General features: G+C 34.6%; 1 protein-coding gene across 10 annotated transcripts in view; it reads right to left on the bottom strand.

The window, feature by feature from the left end:
- Positions 1-20639, bottom strand: part of ppfibp2b (PPFIA binding protein 2b) — a 291180-nt gene that overhangs the window by 55498 nt on the left and 215043 nt on the right. For 7 of the 10 annotated variants that reach the window (XM_039749799.1, XM_039749816.1, XM_039749800.1 and 4 more), the window contains 4 exons: positions 18199-18291; positions 5416-5527; positions 3771-3803; positions 2320-2381 (listed from right to left, as the gene is read on the bottom strand). In XM_039749799.1, the coding sequence (XP_039605733.1) occupies positions 2320-2381; positions 3771-3803; positions 5416-5527; positions 18199-18291 (300 nt within the window). The remainder of the gene's footprint in view (positions 1-2319; positions 2382-3770; positions 3804-5415; positions 5528-18198; positions 18292-20639) is intronic. The other 3 variants (XM_039749811.1, XM_039749838.1, XM_039749853.1) reach the window with 1 other exon arrangement.

Here is a 20639-nt window from a genome sequence, read left to right as displayed (position 1 = left end):
TAGTCCTTAAGATCACGCCCCGCATATGTAGGAAGAATTGCAGCAAGGGTGTCCCACTCTCTTGGCCTCTCTCTCGATTTTGTCGTGGCGATTTGTCGAAAACCAGTTAGCGGGTTTGTCGGCGCTCATTTGTCTGTCGCGATTTTGTTGGGGCGCATATGTCTAACGCGCTTTTGTCGGTGAACCGAAAACAAGTGGGCTTTTATTCAAGACTATAATAGTAGAAAAAGAAATCGGGTTAGTGTACTTCACTGTCACGACTGCTTTGGCAGTACAGCGGTAAAACTGCTGACTCATAAGCACGCTACGCAACTGTGTCTGATCTTATTCAGGAAAAGACCCCAGTCACTCCACGGGAGAAAGACTAAGGTCATAAATTGTATGAAACCATTTCTGGACAAAGGCAGAACCGTAACAACAGTTGCGTGGAGCTGCCACTTGCAGCTGAAGTCACTTCAGTACACATGTACTTTGTCAGCATACCAGTGTCGATCAAACAGAGGAAGCTCTGCAGTCTACTTGTGACTTTACGCTGTAGGAAGATAAGTAAATAAATCAAGGTAAATAAGATTCGATCTGGCTTTTATATAAGTAACATATAAATGTTTTTATATAAAGACCATCACAAAACATAAGCACAAACTGGACTTTGCACGATACCTTGGCGAGCTCTGTATAAGAGCTGCTTTTTCTTTAAAGGACAGGTGTGGGACAGACTGACTGGCAGGATGACGCCGGACCTCTTTCTGCATCTAAAAGGTGCCATCTTTACGCCTGCTACAGCTGCATTGCTCTTATATGTGAGTGGACGTTTCTTGCGGGGAGGGCTTCTTTTCTCTTTCTCCAATGTAGAACCCTCACCTGAGTTCACCTCTGTTATAGCACGTCTTTATTTGAAAACAGCAGTGTCAGATCAGGGCAGGCGTGAACATGACTGAGAGGATAAAACTGAATAAAAAAAAAAAAAACGCTAACCTTTACAAGCACCGTACATTTACACTGGCTGTTAAAAATCAAATGTTTGTTGGTATGTTTTATTGTATAATAGTAGCAATAAGAGCAGCTCATTACTCAAAATATTTATTTTGGGACACAACAAGGCTTGAACCCGCAATCTCTTGATTATGAGTCAGCAGTTCTTACCGCTGTACTACCAAAGCAGTGCTTATTTGAGATTTGGACATGTGTTCAACATATCTGTCACACTTACATAGATCTTTGTAGACACGGAACACACATGAAACGCATGTGTTCCAAATAAAGATATATTATTTACCCTCTACAGCTCCTGGTACCTCACTCCTAGATAAACAAGGCTTGAGCTGGGAGAGTTTTTTGCAATTTCTGTGGCAGTTGGGGGGATGGGATAGTAGGCTGCTTGTGCTTATCGACACATTTACAACACAAAAGACGCTGACGGAGAGGTGCGAACGGATTTAAGGTAGCCCGGGTTTACAAGTTTTTTTGTAAGCTTTGGTAATTCTAGTGTTAATCAAGAATGCCCATTTATTTGGTTTTATTTTAGGGATTCTTTAGGGGTGCCAATAATTGTACCCCACATGTTCCTGACAGAATACACTATTCTCAAAAATAAAACTATTTTATTGCAGGAACAATTATTATTACATAAGTGGTAAGTGATTTCTATAAACATTATCAGGAATAGTTGAATCATACCTAGTGTTTATTTTATGTTTGTTTTTACCCTTTTTCTTTAGCGATACAAATAATACTATATTTGACTATATGGGTAATTCTTGCACTACAAAGCTCTACAGGAGTCATTTGATCTAAATCCTACTTGTAAGTATAGGTTTGGATCAGTCTGATCCCTTGAAGTTCAAGTTCTTGACTGAATCTGCCCCTAGTATACCATATAAACGGGCAGAGCTGACCCTGGGCTTTTTCTATGCTAGGCTTCAGCTCCCTAAAAGCTTGTCTTGGAATAAGCTGGTTTACAAATGAGTGTATCTACTGAAGGATAATGTTTGTGGAGGTCATATGTTGCGGATTGAACTGGGTAATATTTTGGGTAATCAGCCTAGGCTGAATACTTTTTTTTGCCTTTTCAGTGCTTTGTTGTGTGTTCTATTGAAAAGGAATGGTTTACACTACATGCTCAACAGTCCATAGATGTTGCTGAACATGTTGTTGTGTAGACCTAACTGTTCTGTTTTGTTAGGATTTAATGTTTTAGTATTTAACATCAACCTACTTTAAATATGCCTCAACCTTGCATACATTATTACAGTATTCTGTCTTTATCCATTCTTCTTTTAATAGTCAAATGTAAAGCATTAAACAAGACAATTACTCTACCTTTTCCTCATTAGCGGTCAGCAAAGTCTCCATTCCAATTTTCAGTCGTTGCAATTCTTGATCTAAAAGAAATTATGGATATTTTACATGGTGAAAAAAAAACAACGAATTTCATCTTCACACACTAACAAATTTAAAAAAAATGTAAACTGAAACACATAGGTTCATGCATGTTGTTATAATGCAATATTATTATTAGAACATATATAGGTAATGTTTTAAAAATGCAGTGCGAATTGTAAAAAGGCAAAACTTACAAATTCAAAAAGGTTAGACAGTAGCAACAAACATTAACAACAAATGTAAAATAGAAACATGCTCATGCAGACATATTCTGAGTTAATCTGTTGGGGTTACTTTAGGCAGATATCAGGGATAATAATGTCTTTAAGATCTGAAAGCTAACAACTGATGCATAGTGTTGCTACATTTGTAGTCATCATTTCTCTTTGTGGACAACACCTGCAACCCCATGTTTTAACCCATGACAACTGTTTATAATCTTGGCACATTTTTAAGCTTTAGAAAGTTTGTCACCTGTTACAACCCCTAACTTCTCATTCTATCATTCAATGGCTCGTATTACAGCAGTTGTCAGATGGAGCTCAGTCACTTAAACCTGTTTTACTCTAGCAGATCAAAAGAAAGCAAATGTTTGTGGGAAATAGACTTTATGGGAAAATAATGGAGTTATATGTGGAAGAAGCTGTGTATATTGCAGTAAATCCTCTTGTCACATATTTATAAAATAGATGAAGATGCTGTATATGAGCAATTGTGCAACTTAAAAAGCCTCTTTACATGTATATATAGCTGGTAGGGACCAGAAATAAAAAGTCTTAAAAATAACTAGCTGATGTAAAATAAAATGTGAACTCAGAGAGTTTAGTCAGATGAGATCTCACAGATGAACTGTTTTAAGAAATGCCAAGAGAATCTATGCTTAAAGAAAGATAATATTCTGATACATCATCTGTGGTTTTAGTCTTTTTGGCCAGTTTCCATGTGCTCCCCCTTTTCTCCTGGATTCTCACAGTTAAGCAAGTTAGTCTGATAAAATTCTTTAACTCAACAGGGAAACATTATCATGTTTACTTTCACTAGCAAAGGCCAAGGTGGTAGAATGCTATTACAAGTAGCCCAAATGTGATTTTCCTTAATATATAATTTTAACTGCTTCTTGCAAGTGATTTAAGTGTAATCTCACCATGCTATCTCAAATTGATATCTATGTCTTTGCATTCCCCTTTACCCTTACAGACTTCAGTATTTCAGAGGCACGCCCATCTGTTTGCTTCAAGCAGAGAAAATAAATAAGGCAGACATAGCAGCGTGCTAAAATTGAATAGACACTGCAGTAGTAAAGGGCTTGGCATTTAAGGCAGTGGGTGAAAATGAGTCACTGACAGATAAGGTCCACATTAGAGCCAAAAGAAAGTCTAATGGCTTACGTTTTTCTTTCAGCCTTCTCCTATAAACCTCCTCTACGGATTGTGGTGTTGTAGAGAAAAAAAGGAAGTAGAAAAAGTGATTATTAGAACCATTTTTGAATACAAAATAAATACAAAACAATATGATGATGCCTCTTACATTTTAATCCTACCTTCTTTATTATTTCTGTTTTGATGCTCTCCTTATTTCACTTTTAAAGGCTCAGTTAAGTGTTTCATTACTCTTTTCATTAACCAACTGAATGGCCTGATGCAAGGAAATTTCCCTTTTACACCTCTACCAGTCTGATCAAACCTTGAGGAGTTACATAAACATTTCCTTGTATCTTTCCGCCTGCATTTCAATAGTAAATGAAGGCAGCCTTTACTGCAGAGGAAAATAGCTACTGAAATAAGACTGAAGAAATTCATGAGTATTGATCTTGTATAGCATTTAATTTCATAAAAAAGAAAGCTGAATTGTGTGACTGTTGCCTTTCATAAAACATCCTTGAATACACAGTGCTGCAATTTTAACAGTCTGTAAAGTTAGCCAGGAAGAAAAGTTTAATGCACTTAGGCAAAAGTTTTAGATACAAAGTTTGGTTATAATGCTCTGGTGCATTAAGGTTTAGAAAAATCAGCCTATGCATTCAGTAGAGTTTCCCGTTTTACAAACTGTCAACAATAGTTTTATTTTCTGTAAAGAATCCAATAGTGAATAATGAATTGTATGTTTAATCATTGGAGAATCTCAGAGACACATTTTATGGTAACAGTGATAGAGATTAAGATTTTACTGATTTTCATTTTCACTCTTGTGAAATCGGAGGTTGATGTCATTAGGATTACATGTGACCTTCAAGTCTCACACAAAAGAGGTAATGTAATTATTAACAGAATTCCAAGTCTAGCTGAAAAACTATAATGTGCGTAACTTTTCAGGCAATTTAATGTGGTAGATGCATTTTTATTACCAAATGCTGTAAGGTGACACTTTAGCCCAACAAATCATGTTAGAATCCAGTAATTAATAATTATATTAACAACAAGAATCATGTCAAAGTTTTCAGGGAGCTGCTCCACTATACAATGTTAGGTGAGTTGCTCTGTGTACTAAGGTCTGTGAAAAATGTGCATTCTTTAGACTAAAATTGACTCTACTCATGTCCATAATGGCCCCTGTGTTAATTTTGCACTGTTTCCATACATATACTAGAGGCTAACCCAACAGCATAAGAGATAAGGCAATTATATGAATTAGATTCAACGTAACTTCATTAAAAGCACATATTTTTAAAGCAGCACCTGATTTCAGTTTTTTTTTTGGTTCAAAAATAAAATGAAAGCAACACTATCTTCCCCAAAAATCTTTTAAAAATGTATAATGATTTTGTATTCTTATTCAAAGAAGTGACAACCTAATAGACAATGTATGTATTGTTATGAAGTAAAGATCCAGAAAAAAAAGACAAACCTACTGTTATCTTTACTTCCAATAACTTTTAATGCCTTTAATGTTACTAAGCAAGGATAAGGAACGTGCAGGTACATGTATGCAATTATTTTATTAGTAATCCTGAAATGTTAAAGAAATGTCTTTTGGTTCCTTTGCAATCTAAAGTCATTAAAAAGATTTTTTCCTTTTAAATCAATCTTCCATTACCTCTCTCTGTACTGTCACTTTGTATAGGGGCTCTGAGTGCCATCTGATTTCGCAGACTTTCAATTTCAGCATCTTTTGTTTCTAACTGCTGCTGAAGATTCATTATTTCAGCCTGTAAGATAAATACATCCAATATGTCACTTATTGTTTTGATTGTTATTTGCAATGACATCATACACATACAAAAGCTTTTGGGAGAGAAAACTGCATGCGCTATTACTTTTGAAATATCATCTCTTATCAAAGTAAAAGTAACAGTTGAGACTGTAAAACAAAATTCAAGGGAATATGGATACACACACTAATTAAACGATAAGATGATAGCTCATTAACAATGAGGTGTTCTAAAATTATGCATGTGATCATTAATTAGAATATGCATATACAAAATGTTATAAACATATTACATTTTAAGAAATAACTGTTGATAAATCCCACCTTCTCTTAAAACATGTGAAAGAAAGAAAGAAAGATACACATCAAATAGTTTTAAACAGAATATGCAAGGAGTGAACAAAGTTAAAGGTAAAATATTGCACTGCAGGAAACAGAGGTTTGCGTGCAGGAGGAGGAAACATTTCTAAAAAGAAAAAAAAGGTAAAGAGAGGTGAAGCAACACAACAAAAATAACAATAATCAACACAAGCATAATAAAACAAAGATGAAAGCAATAATGAGAATACATATATATTTTTTTAATTGGCTGTATAAAAATGGATTGAAAAATAGAATAAACTTTTCATAATGGAGTGGTAGTGAAGAATATCAGAAACATCAAAAGGAAAACATCATCATCACAAACACAAAGAGATGAAAACTGAAAGAAGATAGAAAGATGTTAGAAAGATGTACTGCAACAGAACAGTTAACACTGGTAAAGAAAAACCAAAAAAAAAAAAAAAACAGAGGAATTACAGAAAATTCAAAGTACAGTATATTAAAGGATATAAATTCACAAGACAAAAATAACAAATAATAGGAGGAATCCATTGATTACATGGTAAATTTTCTAAGACAATGGGCATCTGTTATAGTGCTGTCAGTTAATCTATATATACAGTGGAACCTCTGGTCACAACCGTAATTCGTTCCAAAACTCTGGTCGCAACCCAATTTGGTCGTGACCCGAAGTAATTTCCCCCATAGGATTGTATGTAAATAAAATTAATCCATTCCGGACCCTACGAGCTGTATGTAAATATATTTTTTTTAAAGATTTTTAAGCACAAAAATGTTAATTATACCATAGAATGCACAGTGTAATAGTAAACTAAATGTAAAAACATTGAATAACACTGAGAAAACCTTTAACAGAGAAAACTAACCTTGCAGTCTCTTTAAAAACAAGCCCGGTGCATTCTTTAACTGCCTTCTCGCGCTCTCTTTCTCTCGCTCGCTCTCTCTCTCTTGCTGCACAAGGAATGCACAGGGAGAGAATGAACACGTGCGGAAATCATCGGCGTGTATGAATCGGCAGGGAAACTGGCTTGTTCGTCACCTGAGTGTGTGGTTGTGAACAGATGCAAAAGTTTGGCGAACTTTTTGGTCATAACCTAATCTGTACGTGGTCTGAGACGTTCATGACCTGAGGTTCCACTGTATATATAAAAGCCAAATACCTGAAATACATGAAATCTCCTGAACCATGAGGACTTGGGACTTGAAATTTGGAATGTAAGTTACCCTTGGCCCATAGGTACCTCGTTAAGAAACGATTTTAAAAATTTCGTGGTCCAAGTGCAAAATTTCTTAATAGTTTTTTAGACCAGTTTGTATGTCTGTCCACTTTTCATGAGAGAACTACTTAACAAATTTATATCAGGTTTTTATCTATAATTTGCTTGAACATTCCGTTGATTTTCCGACTTTCTCATTGCGCTAAGTATCATAGATCATTTGCGGTACTGATTTATTAGCGGGAATCTGATTCAGACTCATTGGGCTGTGGAGTCCTCTGCACTAACACGTAACCTTAACTCTGCTTAGTTAGTGAACTAGAGAACTACTTAATAGATTTAGATTTTTTTTTTTCTATAATTTGCTTGAACATTCCGGTTGATTTTGCCACTTCTCTCATTGCACTAAGAATCATAGTTCACTTGCAGGAGCGATATATTCGCGCTAATCTGAGACAGAGGCTGCGGGCTGAGGGGAGGGGAAAGAGTGACGTCAAGAGTAGAGAGCTGGGTGGGGCCCTCCTCACTAGCCACGGGAGATGGCTAGTCAGATATATCAGAAGTACTACAAAACCAAATAAGCACTTTTCTGAATACATTTTTTTTTACCAGGTGCTAATAGAGTAATCTCTTGTGATTTGTGGAGGTTTAGGGCACACATATGTTTTGGGCCCACAATCACTGTATACTCTAAGTTTATTACACTAAATATGATGCAAAAAGTTGTTAGAAACATGAGATAGAATGATCACTGTGGAATCGAATCATGTGTGTGAGACTGGCTGCCGAGATAAAGATGTGTGGCGCCCCCCAGACAAAGTGCATTGTTTAGCAGTTCTTTAACTCATTATAATAAATTTGTGTGTATATTAATGGAAGTAAATGACAAAAATGATTAATATTAAAGATATAAAAGAGATCCAACAAAACACTAAGGACCAAATGATAAACATTCACAACACAGTCCAGTTTTACAGAGGTTGATGATGATGATGTTGTAGTTATGAAATGAAATCCTGTGAACAGCCTCCTGAAAGTTACAAAATGTTTTTCCTACTGTGATTATGATGTAAGTGAAGATTTGTAGAAGTTGGAAGCGCTCCCAGACAAAGACGTTTTTCCAACCCAGACAAAATCCCATGGACAAGAATATAAATCCAGGCAAGATGGTAATCTGATGGGTGTCATTGTAATCCAGTTGTGGAGTAAAGCTTTGAAACAATAACACACCAACAATTGACTTTTAAAACTTTCACCCTGCAGCAACTGCTAAAGCTGCCCAATAATGCAGTGCTCCCAGGGTAGTTGGGACCTGCAATCCATTTAAGTTGGAGGGCTACACAGTATTGTGTGCATTTTTCTGCACTAGGTCACAAAACTCACAAAAAAATTTCTATTTAAGTATTGATTACAAACACGCAAAAAGGCGGATCTGTGCATCATAAATCAGCAAATCACAAGTGCTAACCTATATTATTATTATTAGGTGGATGGAGCTGCTTATTCCTGAAAAAGCTGTTTACAATTGCGTATGAATAAAATATTTCTGCCATAGATCAATTAATGGTAGTCCTAATGACTGACTTTGGCTTTTGTTGATGGTCATTGCAAAACTCAAATTTATAAAAATAATTTGAAACAGGTAGTTAGTAGGAATAATGTGAATTTTGAGTATATATGAATCATTTTTATTATCATTATTATTATTGTTGAACCTTTACTACTTAAACTTTTTATGTCGTTCACTCAAGCATTTCGTTTATGGTGTTTTTCATCCCTTGTATTTTATTTTTGTTATACCCATATCCAAACAATAACGTTCTAACACTGAATCAAGTTCTATTTAATTTACAAACAGCAATGATATTTACAGGCTGTACTAGGTGTCAGAACCAATGAATGGAATGCTTTTAATTTTGGGGTTGTTTTGTCTGCAGGTGGAAGTGGAAGGACAGAACTACTAGTACTATGTTTTGGTGGATTCTTAAATGATAATGGAGAGGGTAGGGTTAAATTCAGCAGAACAAAATGTACATGCAAACCATTTTGGCCCACTGGAGCGGAGTCCTCCTTCAAAGTACGCAGAATGGAATATATGTCAGAATGACTTTGGGGTGGTACTCTGAGAATTGTCGGTACTCTGATGGCCAGACGTGGTAAATGTTGGTACTGTATTTGGTTTCTTCATGAAAATGTATTGCAGTCCCCTATTCATGAACACAGGAAAGAAGACATTGCAGTCTCAAATGTTGACAACCAAGGGAATACCTTTTAATAAACTGAGTGACATTCAAAACAGGAGTGAAGTAAAGATTGCACAGAAGAGAACAGGTGAAAAGAAACAATACTGTGAACTATACACAGTATCTAGACCCTCTCCCTAGTGGTTGTTGGGGACCTGTTAACACACTTTTGCTAGTGTTTAAACTTTGGTTCTAACAAAACAACACCTACAATCACTCACTGCCACCGCATCTGGCAAGCAGTCAGCATCATATTTGAGCTTTCCTTTTCCTCATGTACTTTACAGCTCATTTTTCACACAGTACATCATCCAGTCTCTTTTTCTTCAGAGGACACCTCGTGTTCTTAATTTGCCATCAGCTCCATTTATTGCTGCAATTAGTTTTCAGTGCAGACCCAAAAAAAAACTAGTCACTACATTATTAACTAATAAAAAAAAACTGATCAACTAATTTTTATTTTCTGCATTACCACCAAATTTCAATCTAAACAGTAAAAACATTTTTTAGATTTTTCAATGGACCACGCCACCTAGTCTCATTTTGTTGTGTAGGGCACAGCCCCTTCTTAATAATTACAGCCACACCTTGTTTAGTAGAATGTTGTGTTGGCGGTGTTTATTTGCATGAACTAAAAGGCCCATTTCTCTGTATGGTCACTTTTTAGCAATAAGATGAAAAAATGACATGGTGCTATAGCCCACTGATTAAATAATTACTACTGGCAAACAAAAAACAAACAAAAAACAAAAACCCACAGGTCAGCTAATTTTCTTAATTCTATAACGTCACCAAATTTCAATTACATCAGTCAAAGTTTTGTTGAGATTTTGGAGTATTTGTTTTTTAAAATTGAAATAATTTATACAAATAATATAAACAATACACGACACGTGTTTTGCCCTTATTGGGGCTCGTCAGGTTTACGCACTTTTGCATCACCTTGCGGGGTTTGAGGTTCAATCCATTTTTCAGCCCCATATGACAGCAAGACTTTGATGGCATTCATTTGTTTAGAAATATTTTGTTCAAAATGATGATGATGAGAGCATCCTGAAGAGAATATTCAAGAAGGAGCTGGATATGTGTTCAATAAATGAACAGAAAAAAGCTAGGTAATGTGGCTGCACTATAAACGCATAGCTGGCACCGTTAAACTTGTGCTGTTGCTATAAGGTTTGCATCTCTCTATATTTTATATGTTATATATAGTAAGTGCCTGAGAGGAAGGATAGGTAACCCTGCTGGGGTGAAGGATGATTTCTTGTCTGAATGTGAGTCCATATTGGAAGGATGGTGAGAGTTGAGATTTGACCTGGCCAAAATGCCTTACGTTCTTCTTCCTGGCATGCAGAGAAGCATGATAAATGGACTGGATGAATGCGAGCACCAGGAGCAGTTCTTTCCCCCACATGGCAGGTGGCAGTATTCCTCCAGGCAGAACCCAGCTGAGACACCTGCAGGGTGGCAAGGGACTTGGAGTAATAAAATACAACCCTATCGGGGTCTTTGGGTGCCACAAGGGGGCACGGCCTGGGGAGGACTACCCCAGCTTCCACCAGACCCAGAAGTGCTTTGGATAACCAATCCCAGGATACTGGAAGCAATTCCGGGTCCATTTTAAAAGAAGCCCACAGACTCAATTTGAGGTGTCAGAGTCAACAGGCAGTTTGAGGCAGAAAGAGAATGTGTTTACTTCTGAGTATTTTGGCTGGTGCTTGTTGGGAAAGTGTTGGTGGCAAATAAAAACCTTTTACTTGAACTTGAAATTGTGTTGAGTAACAATGCACACACACACACAGACATGCACACACTCAGAAAGAAACAACCTTCTTAACACTTCATAGATTTCAGAGGCAAAAAACCACACCTATTAGCCACCCCTGATAAAGCAATAAAACCAACAATCTACTATCTTTGGCTCTTGCACCTTGAAGACGCCTCCTTTTTTCCACAGCAATGACAATGCTCATTTTTGACTTGACGTTTGACTTTGTAAGAACAAGCTTCATGCCAGCTAAATAATCACACTGCCTCCATTTGGAAAGATGATGGATCATGGTATCAATACACTGAGGTGAACAGGTTGATCATTTTTATAGCAGGCCAACCTTTTCTTACCAACAGTTTCAAGGTACGGTACATCTGAGATATTCTTAGGCACTTCTAGGATGGTTAAGAGATACAACACCTACACTGTCCCAAGTTTGCATGTAGGTCTTCTCTCAGTGAGCAATGTTTTGCTAACTAAACTGTGGAAGGAATCCAGGTGCATCCATATACCCAAGATGCCTCTAATAGACTCTAAAAATTTAGATGCAACATATCTAGCCCAGTGTCCCCTTATATTGTTCAATTCCATGTTATGGAAGAAAAATCAGTAATACTATTACTTGATTATGTTTACCACTGTTGTAAGTCACTTTGGATAAAAGCATCTGCCAAGCAAATAGATGTAAATGTAAACATTGTGCAGATACCTAATTTTGGATCAAAACAGGAATTTAGAATGAACAGAAGATCAGACTGGTACAAGACTTGCAAACCTGCCACTGTTGCACAGATATATTGGTCAACACCATAATTGCCTTCACTCTCATTCTTCACAAGACCTCTAAGCTATATGAACATCTTCACTTGGGAAAGCTGCTCATTACCTGCAGAATGCCGACCATGCTTTTCTTGGACAGGATTATGACATCAGATATAGTGGTGCTATTTTTCATCCCTTCATTGTCAAAGTTACCTGCAATCTTTTATAGTACATGGCAGAAATGAAACCACCTTGATTAGCAAGTTCCCTGGCAAAAGATATTTGCAAATTTAGACTAGCTAAAAGTAATTTGACATTATGTTAGAGAATCTTTAAAAGGTATTTGATTAATTTAACATTTCTGTACTTCTACTTTTTATATATTTCACTTTTTGTTACTCTTCACATTTATGTAATATCAGAAATACTTCTTTCTGATACTAAACTAGAACAGCAGCACAGAAAATGAAAGAATAGATGCATGAAATAATGTCATTAACACTACTGGTCAAAAGTTTTAGAATACCTCAGTTTTTCTTTAAATTTAATCAGTTGAAACGCGATAAATTACTTAAAATGGTGAAAAGCTAAGCAGTAAATTGCAGAGGTTTCAATTTAAAGTTTAGGTTAGCAAAAACTAAAAAAAAGAAATCTCAGAATATTACAAATAGGCCTTCTTCAAGGAACAACTAACAGTTTACAACTTATAGATGTTCTGCAGAATTCCCACTGGAAAAACTGAGGTGTTCTAAAATGTTTGACTGGTAGTGTATATGCATTTAAAATTGAAAATACAGGATTATCACAAGCAAAGAACTTGCTTTGATAAGACTTGCCTTAACCTACATCTAAGGTGCTTCAGACAGATTTTTTTCTACTGGATAAACTTTATTTTCTCACTTTCCTATACTGTATTGACATGGAATTCAGCATGAAGCTATGTGTGAATCTGTGGCAACCCACTGGAAAACGACAAAAAATTTTCCAAATGTAATCTTATAGCAGGTGGCATAAGAACAATTACACACAAAGACAATGGCTTGGAAAAATGTTTTGTGGGTTAATTGAGGTTCCACTCTAACAAGGAATATGGCAAACAAAAGGCATAGCACACCATCAAAGGTATTCACCAATGCATTTTGCAACATAAATGAGATATATAAAAAAGCACCTGAGCAATTCTGTATTTCTCCTCCCAGTGCTGTTTCTCTACCTGCATCTGTTCAACTGTCAGTTTCAGGCTAGAAAGCTTGGTCATTAAGGACTGGTAACAGACATGGAGGGAATAAGAAATAGAAAGCTAGAAAGAAAAAAAGCAAGCCAAAGTGATGGGGACAAGCTAAAGGCAAGATACCAAACCACCTTCTATTAGAAAACTAAATGGGCAATATGGGCATCAGTATTACTAAGGATAAAATAAATATTTTCTCATAATATGGAATGGTTAAATAAGCAAAAGAAAAAAGCTTGAGATATTAGATTACCAGAAAAAAGTAATTAATAAACTTAACTTCTGCAAATAAGATACAGCATTTCAGAATGCATGTTTTATTTAACACATCACATTACTGTAATTTTTGTTACAGAACACATCACAATTCGTAGTTTAACTTACAGAAAACTTATATTAGTGGTTATTTACATTAGAATGAACAAACAAACAAACAAACAAATAAATATTTGATGCTGAAGTGTTACAAGAAAACTCAAAACAATAATATACATACAAGAAATTATAAAAAAAAGGCTTAAAATTACAGTTGTACTTATATTGTAATACTTAATATACCAAAACGACAAATGATATTTTCAAAAAGAAACTAATGCCAGTTTTTAATGAGACTTGTTTCTGGGTCTTAAAATCACAAATTGTTTTAATATCAGGTACAGTGTTGGAAAGTTGAATCCTCATATCTAGTGTAGCATCAAGTCTATTCCTATACTTATATACAGCATATGAAAATCCAGCCATAGAAAAAGGAAGTAATACTTGAATTGCTCTTTTAGGAGAATTCCTTCTTTTTAGCTAGCCCATAAATTATTTAATGAAAGTTCCTTGCACTTCTGCTTCAAATCAGAGTAGCTATTAAATCAAACAGGCTTTTATAATCATTTTCAGTGAAGCCAACTGGCTTAGCTGTAATTATAAATGGATTTTGAGATGATTGCAAACCACGCAAGTGCTGTAAAACTGCACTAGAAAATTCTTCATGGAGTTTTAGCATCTATTTCAAAAAATTCATGTAATGTAGAGCACCAGTCAAAATTATTTTGATCAACTGAAATTATCCAGAATTCCAGTTCCTTATGGAGGGATGAAATGTTATCATTAGTGATAAAAATGGTCATATTCTTCCCTGTTACTCACTGCAAAGTTTTATTCGATTTATCAACTCTTTTTTTTATGATGTCAGAAAGATCTTTAATATGGAATGTAACATTACTTAACAATTGTACTGCACCAACTTTTGAGCATACTGTTTGCTCAACATGCATGACATAATATCTTTTGCATAGTGGTTACTGTTTTTCTAATAGTGTGTACAATATGGTAACTTACACTAAAAGATGCCTCTGTTGCATTTTCACTGTTTTAATAAATGTAAGCATTGAAAGCTTATAATTTTTCAAAGAGACTTGATGTCTCATAAAAAATGTATATTCAGTATGATTGGTTTCCACATTCCTATGAAGTTGGGAGAGAGCAAAAGGACCCTTTGCTAATAGTTTATTACAAATGACACACTATGCATAAGGACCTGAAGTAACTGTCGGCATATTTTTGTTTTAGTCTGTTATTAGTTGAATCCTGTTTTTTCAATGTGGTTTTTTGAGAAATAAAAGATTGTGATTGTTTTTTCTTACATGTAAGGGAGGATGTTACAATATTAACTTTGTTTTATTTCATGTAGAAGTACTGCTTGCTTTAAAGTTGATTTTATCAGCTACAAATCTATGGTTAAAATGTCTAATAGGAGTATTTTGAAATACTGTGCTGAAATGGTAAAATAAACATTTATGCGGAGAGCAGAGTTTAATTCTTAATTAACCTTACTATTTTCTTCACTACTACAGAAGTAATTTCATAATTATGAAGACAGTTCACATCACAGAACACAATTAATATCTTCTATGTACTTTAACTAACTAAATTTTATTGAAATATACTGTAGAGTAACCCATAGACTATGAATATTTTCATGACACCATTGTTATTCATATTATTTTACTATGGTTTTGGATAGTGAAAAATTATAATGCTGCTTTATATAATTAATATGATGAATAATAGTATTTTTTAGATTTTTATATATTTAATTCTTCCGCTCCCACTTACAGTACATATTAAAAACATTAATGGCACTTTAATTATATTAGTCCATATCTTGCACACAGTAAATGTTAGAGTGATTTTCTATTACTCGTGTGTGATTTTGAAGTTAAAATATTCCAATGTTGTTTTGGCAAGGGTGAGCTGTTCTGCTTTTAACATGTGCTGCAGATTGCACTCTGCATCTGTACTGTATACAAGTAATGAAATAAATCTTTTTGAGGCAAACTAAAATCATATATGATGGAATTGGCTCTACGCACTGGACTCATTTCTTGTAACAGTAAAAGCACACACAGAAAGTTGACACTGAGGAACATAATCACTTTGATACTTAAGGAGTACAATTACAATCAGTGACACATGTTTTTATGGTGTTATATTATATTGTATATCATAAATTTTTGCAAAGTTTATTTAATGGAAATATTTTCTTGCATTAAATGAGCTAGCGTTATCTTACTTTAGACAAAGAGAATAGCGCAATGAAACACAACATTTAAATTAAAATTCATTACTTTTTCAAACCTGCTCAATCTAATTCAAGGTTGTGGGAGGCTGGAGACTATCCTAGCAGCACCAGGAACAAGCCACAAATAGTCCTGGACGGGGTGCGAATCCATCATAAGTCCACTCACACACATATCTACACAGGAACAATTTAAAGTCACCAATTCCAGTAACTTAACATGTACAGGTATGTTCTTAGAAATGTGGGAGGAAACGACACAGACACAAGGAGAATCAGCAAACTCCCCAAAGACAATACACAGGCATGGGAATCTAGCTCAGGATGATGGATCTGTAATTGCTATACCCTGTGCTATCATGTTGTGCTCTTTACTTATACTATGGCATTAATTTCAACTTCGCAGTTGCTGGTGGGATGTGACTGTACACAGTACTCTGGGTGGAATATTCTAGGCACATACGTATTTTCCACATGTCAACAGAAAAATGTAGCATTTGTTTGTGCCCGTAATAAATTATGCCATTGTATAACCCTATTTCATTAACTTCTTCAACGAATCAGGACACACTGATTCACTGAACTGTAAGTAGTACACTTTGTTTGACACAGTTGGGTCTTCATGTTTCTTCATTTGTGGCATTCTTTCATGAACAGACATGGTTTAAAGAGAGACTTTTGTTCATCTCAATAGTTAAGATAGGCTCTGGCTTCCACAACTCTAACTTTGTTTAGCAGTTTTGAAAATAAAAAGTGAATGAAATATATCACTTTATATAGTAATAATAAATATACCCATTACAACTTGACATAATTACAGATTCACACTGATCACTCTTACAAAATGTTTTTTTCCTTTCAGAGAAAGTAAGAAGGACAGTGTATAATCACAGATAAACATACAAGTCAAAAATTAGATTTTTTTTTAGAATTACATAGTAGTATATATCCATATGTTTTAACTAAAAATATCTAAACATATTATTTGAGTAACTCTGTATGTAAGCACTATTTTTGCTAACAAATACTGAACTACATTTAACAATTTGACATTCAAAAAATAACGCTAGTATTTGTTTAGTATCTAACAAATTATATTGTGTTTTGGGAGCAAAAACATAAATGGAATCAGTCAACACAATTTAATTTTATATAGCACCTTTTGAAAGGCACAGCATCATGTTACTTTATAAATCAGGCAACGATGCAATCTAAAGGAAAAAGATAACTAAAAACCATGATAAAAGCAGAGGAGCATAAAATGGTAAATAAGAGGAGAACAATAATAAAAGCTGATATGTATCGCAGATTATATAATAAGTAACAGAATATGATAAGCGCAGGTATACCCTAAGTAAAATGTAAGAAAAAACCCTTTGGTGCTTGTATATTATTGAAAAATGAACACCTATAGTAAGAAGCCCCATACACTCAATTAATAAAGGAATTACAGAAAGTAGAACCAATGGTGAGATTAATTATTAACAGTGTTTGTCTATAGTGTAAGAAAGTGGTATTGAAATTTTGAACATTTTAAATTTTTATTTTTAACACAGTAACCAGCACATCCTTGGGAAAGAGAAATAAAGTATTTAAGCAAACAAATAGGAGAGCAATGGCTTGATAACAACTTTAGTAACAGGTCATAGAAAAGTAAAAGAAATATTTTTGACTGCAGCTCTTGGAAGATAATTAGTTATTTTCTTCTGGGTGGGAGTGTGGTTGAGATGTCAAGCTCACTGATTACATATGGTAATCCCACAAAAAGCAGCTCTGAATTGTTAAAGAGTTCAGGGCAGAAGGTCAGCAAACCTCTCTTAAATTATATTCTTGAGATAAGTCATAGACAGACACCCTGCCTATGTGCATCCTGACATGTTTTGAAATAAAAGGAAATATTAACGGGGTATAACTGGAATATCCATCTAATAATTATTGTATATCCATTGAGCAAATATTAACCAAGTAGCAAATACTGAAGGATACCACAGAAAAATGGTTCCTATGAAATGGATTTTCACCAAAAATAATGAACTGAATGGGACTGGAGAAGCAGTAGCATATAGCATAAGTCTAAAATATAGGCTTAATCTCTTCAGTTACAGAGGATATGTAACCTCAAGCTGATTTACTACATATGCTAATAAAAATAAGCCTGACAAAGCTATGGAATTGTTAAACTGTAAGTTTACCTGGAATTTTCAACTTGTGCATCCCTGTATCAGTTTTATTGTATGATATATTAAGTATAACATGCATTCTGAAGTGCTACAATGATACATAATCACAATTAATATGGAAGAAAGCATAATTCATTGAGCACTTCCTCCCAAGCGGTCTGTGCCAGTGGTCATCAACTTAAACTGTATAGAACTGCCACACTAACCACAGTACAAGTTCATTATTTCCTTCTTTTATTATCTAGGTAAATCAATTAAAACATTCAGACTTACAGAAATAAAGTAAAGACCTAGTGGTCTTTAGTCAATCTAAAACATAACTGATTTGCTACTAGAAAACATATGGTTTACCTTAGTGGCTTTGAGTTTCCGTTCATATTGTGACTTTTCCCCCTCTAGCTCTTCAACTTTATTTTTCAGCATCTTCAGTTCTTGCAGTAAACCCTGAAATTCCCAAAAAGACCAAATCACTTAGTAAGGAAAACACTCATTTAAACAACAATTCAATCTGTTATCACAATGAAGTAAATAAACCAGGTACTCTAAGTCAGGTGGTTTCCATGTTCAACCCAGGTTGATCTGCATGTGTTTATTTAAACCGCTATCACAGTCTATAAATGGATCTTATTGTTTAGTTATTTGGCATTCAAATATTTCTAAGAAAACATTACATATTTGTATTATTTGCCATTATTTAAAATGTTTGTTTTTTTCCAATTTACCCTTTTCTGTCAAAGTTGTACCCTTGATTGTATCTAAATATTGATGATACGCAATGACCAATGCGCACAGAGGTGCATACAATATTGGATACAATTACTTCACTGCCATTTTCATTTGTCTGCTCATTAAAACATTTCTTACAAATGAGCAGACAAGTGTATATGGCAGAAGTAGTTGTTCCTCTTTAGTGATGTCAGCACTTGAATAAATTAAAAGGAAAATTTCTATATAGAACTATCAATTAAAAAGAAAGTGTTTTAGAAAACTTGCGCATGTGAAGTTCTGACAAAAACAGATACTACAGAATTTCTCAGAATGAGAGAATTATAAAAGGACAGGTCCCTAGTCAATGAGATCTATTAAAACCAAGAATGATACACTGACTGTGAAATTTGTTGGATTAACCCTCAACCACAGGGGTCCTGCTCTGGGCTGAAAATGGGAACCACTTGTTCAATATTTTAAAGGGCAAAAATCAGGACACCTTAATGTCTTTACATGCTAATCTATAGCATTTTGGAAATAAAACTGCTTTGTAGCTCTGTAGCACTGATTCTCTTTTAAAGATGGGTACAGAGGGGAATACTGTGAATCAGACAACATTAAAAGAATTACAGTTAATCATGCACTATACAGTACAAAAGTTCTATTTAGTCAGTGGAGCACTACAAAGTACAACCAAGAAGTTCTACAAACATGGGGCAGGTTGTATTCTTATAATGCAGTAAATTATTTGTCAAGGAATTATGATAAAATTAATAGGTTTCAGTGCTATTCTGAAAGAAAAGTATTGCTCTAAGGAAGTCCTATTTAATGCTGTCCTTTCTCCTTTGTGTGTGTACCATTGTTTGTTAAGTCTGTTCACTGCAGTAAATGTTCCTGTGTAATTGCTGCTCTCCTTTTTTTCCTTTACTGAGTTATTTTCTCTGAAGTTTTATGAATTATTTTATTAGCATTATTATATTCATGGCTAAAACATTGCAGCCATTGCAATCAAAACTAGTACACATAAATAGCTTTTTCAATCATATGAACACATGCAAAGTCAGTATATTTTAAACTAATAAATATGGTGAAACACACACGCGTATGGGGGACAGTTTATGGGCACAAATAAATGGGTTTCTCAGCCGGACCAGGGGTTGGTTCTGTCTTCTAAAACTTTCTCCTCTCTTCTCTCTGCAGACCATCAGAAGAACGCGCCTCCTAAGATGTCACTTCCTATTTAGGCCCCCAGAACCCATCTCTTCGTGTCTCCCTGTTATATAACTGTCATGATTTCCAACATCTGCACTGGTTACTATAGAAAGGGAATATGGTATCTCTTCCTCTTTGTAGACTCTAATTTGTGTACAGCTACCCATGAACAGTTATTGGGAAAATCCAGTATTTCAAAATTTAAAAAGCATCTGAAAGCAATACATCTAGCATTTTTAGCCATACCATTACTGCCAATCCTCCTTTCAAGACAAATTATATCACTAACTATTGAAACTTTGAAGAATTCAGAATTTACCATAAGGAAGACATTGCAAACTTAAAGACTTACGGTATATATAGAAGACATTCAAATAGCTGAGTGATAAATACAACTTGGCTCAAAAAGATTTATTTCATTACTTGTATACAGTACAGATGCAGAGTGCAATCTGCAACACATGTTAAAAGCAGAACATCTCACCCTTGCCAAAACAACATTGGAATATTTTAACTTCAAAATCACACACGAGTAATAGAAAATCACTCTAAAATTTACTGTGTGCAAGATATGGACTAATATAATTAAAGTGCCATTAATTTTTTTGATATGTACTGTAAGTGGGAGCGGAAGAATTAAATATATAAAAATCTAAAAAATACTATTATTCATCATATTAATTATATAAAGCAGCATTATAATTTTTCACTATCCAAAACCATAGTAAAATAATATGAATAACAATGGTGTCCTGAAAATATTCATAGTCTATGGGTTTACTCTACAGTATATTTCAATAATAAGTGAAAGAAACAAAACAAGGCCAAAAATTATAACCACAATGCCAGATGTGAATTATATCAACTACTGA

The sequence above is a fragment of the Polypterus senegalus genome, chromosome 1, assembly GCF_016835505.1.
Source record: "Polypterus senegalus isolate Bchr_013 chromosome 1, ASM1683550v1, whole genome shotgun sequence".
NCBI classification, from domain to species: domain Eukaryota; kingdom Metazoa; phylum Chordata; class Cladistia; order Polypteriformes; family Polypteridae; genus Polypterus; species Polypterus senegalus.
Note: the sequence above shows the minus strand (reverse complement) of the source record. Positions and strands in the feature narration are given on the sequence as shown.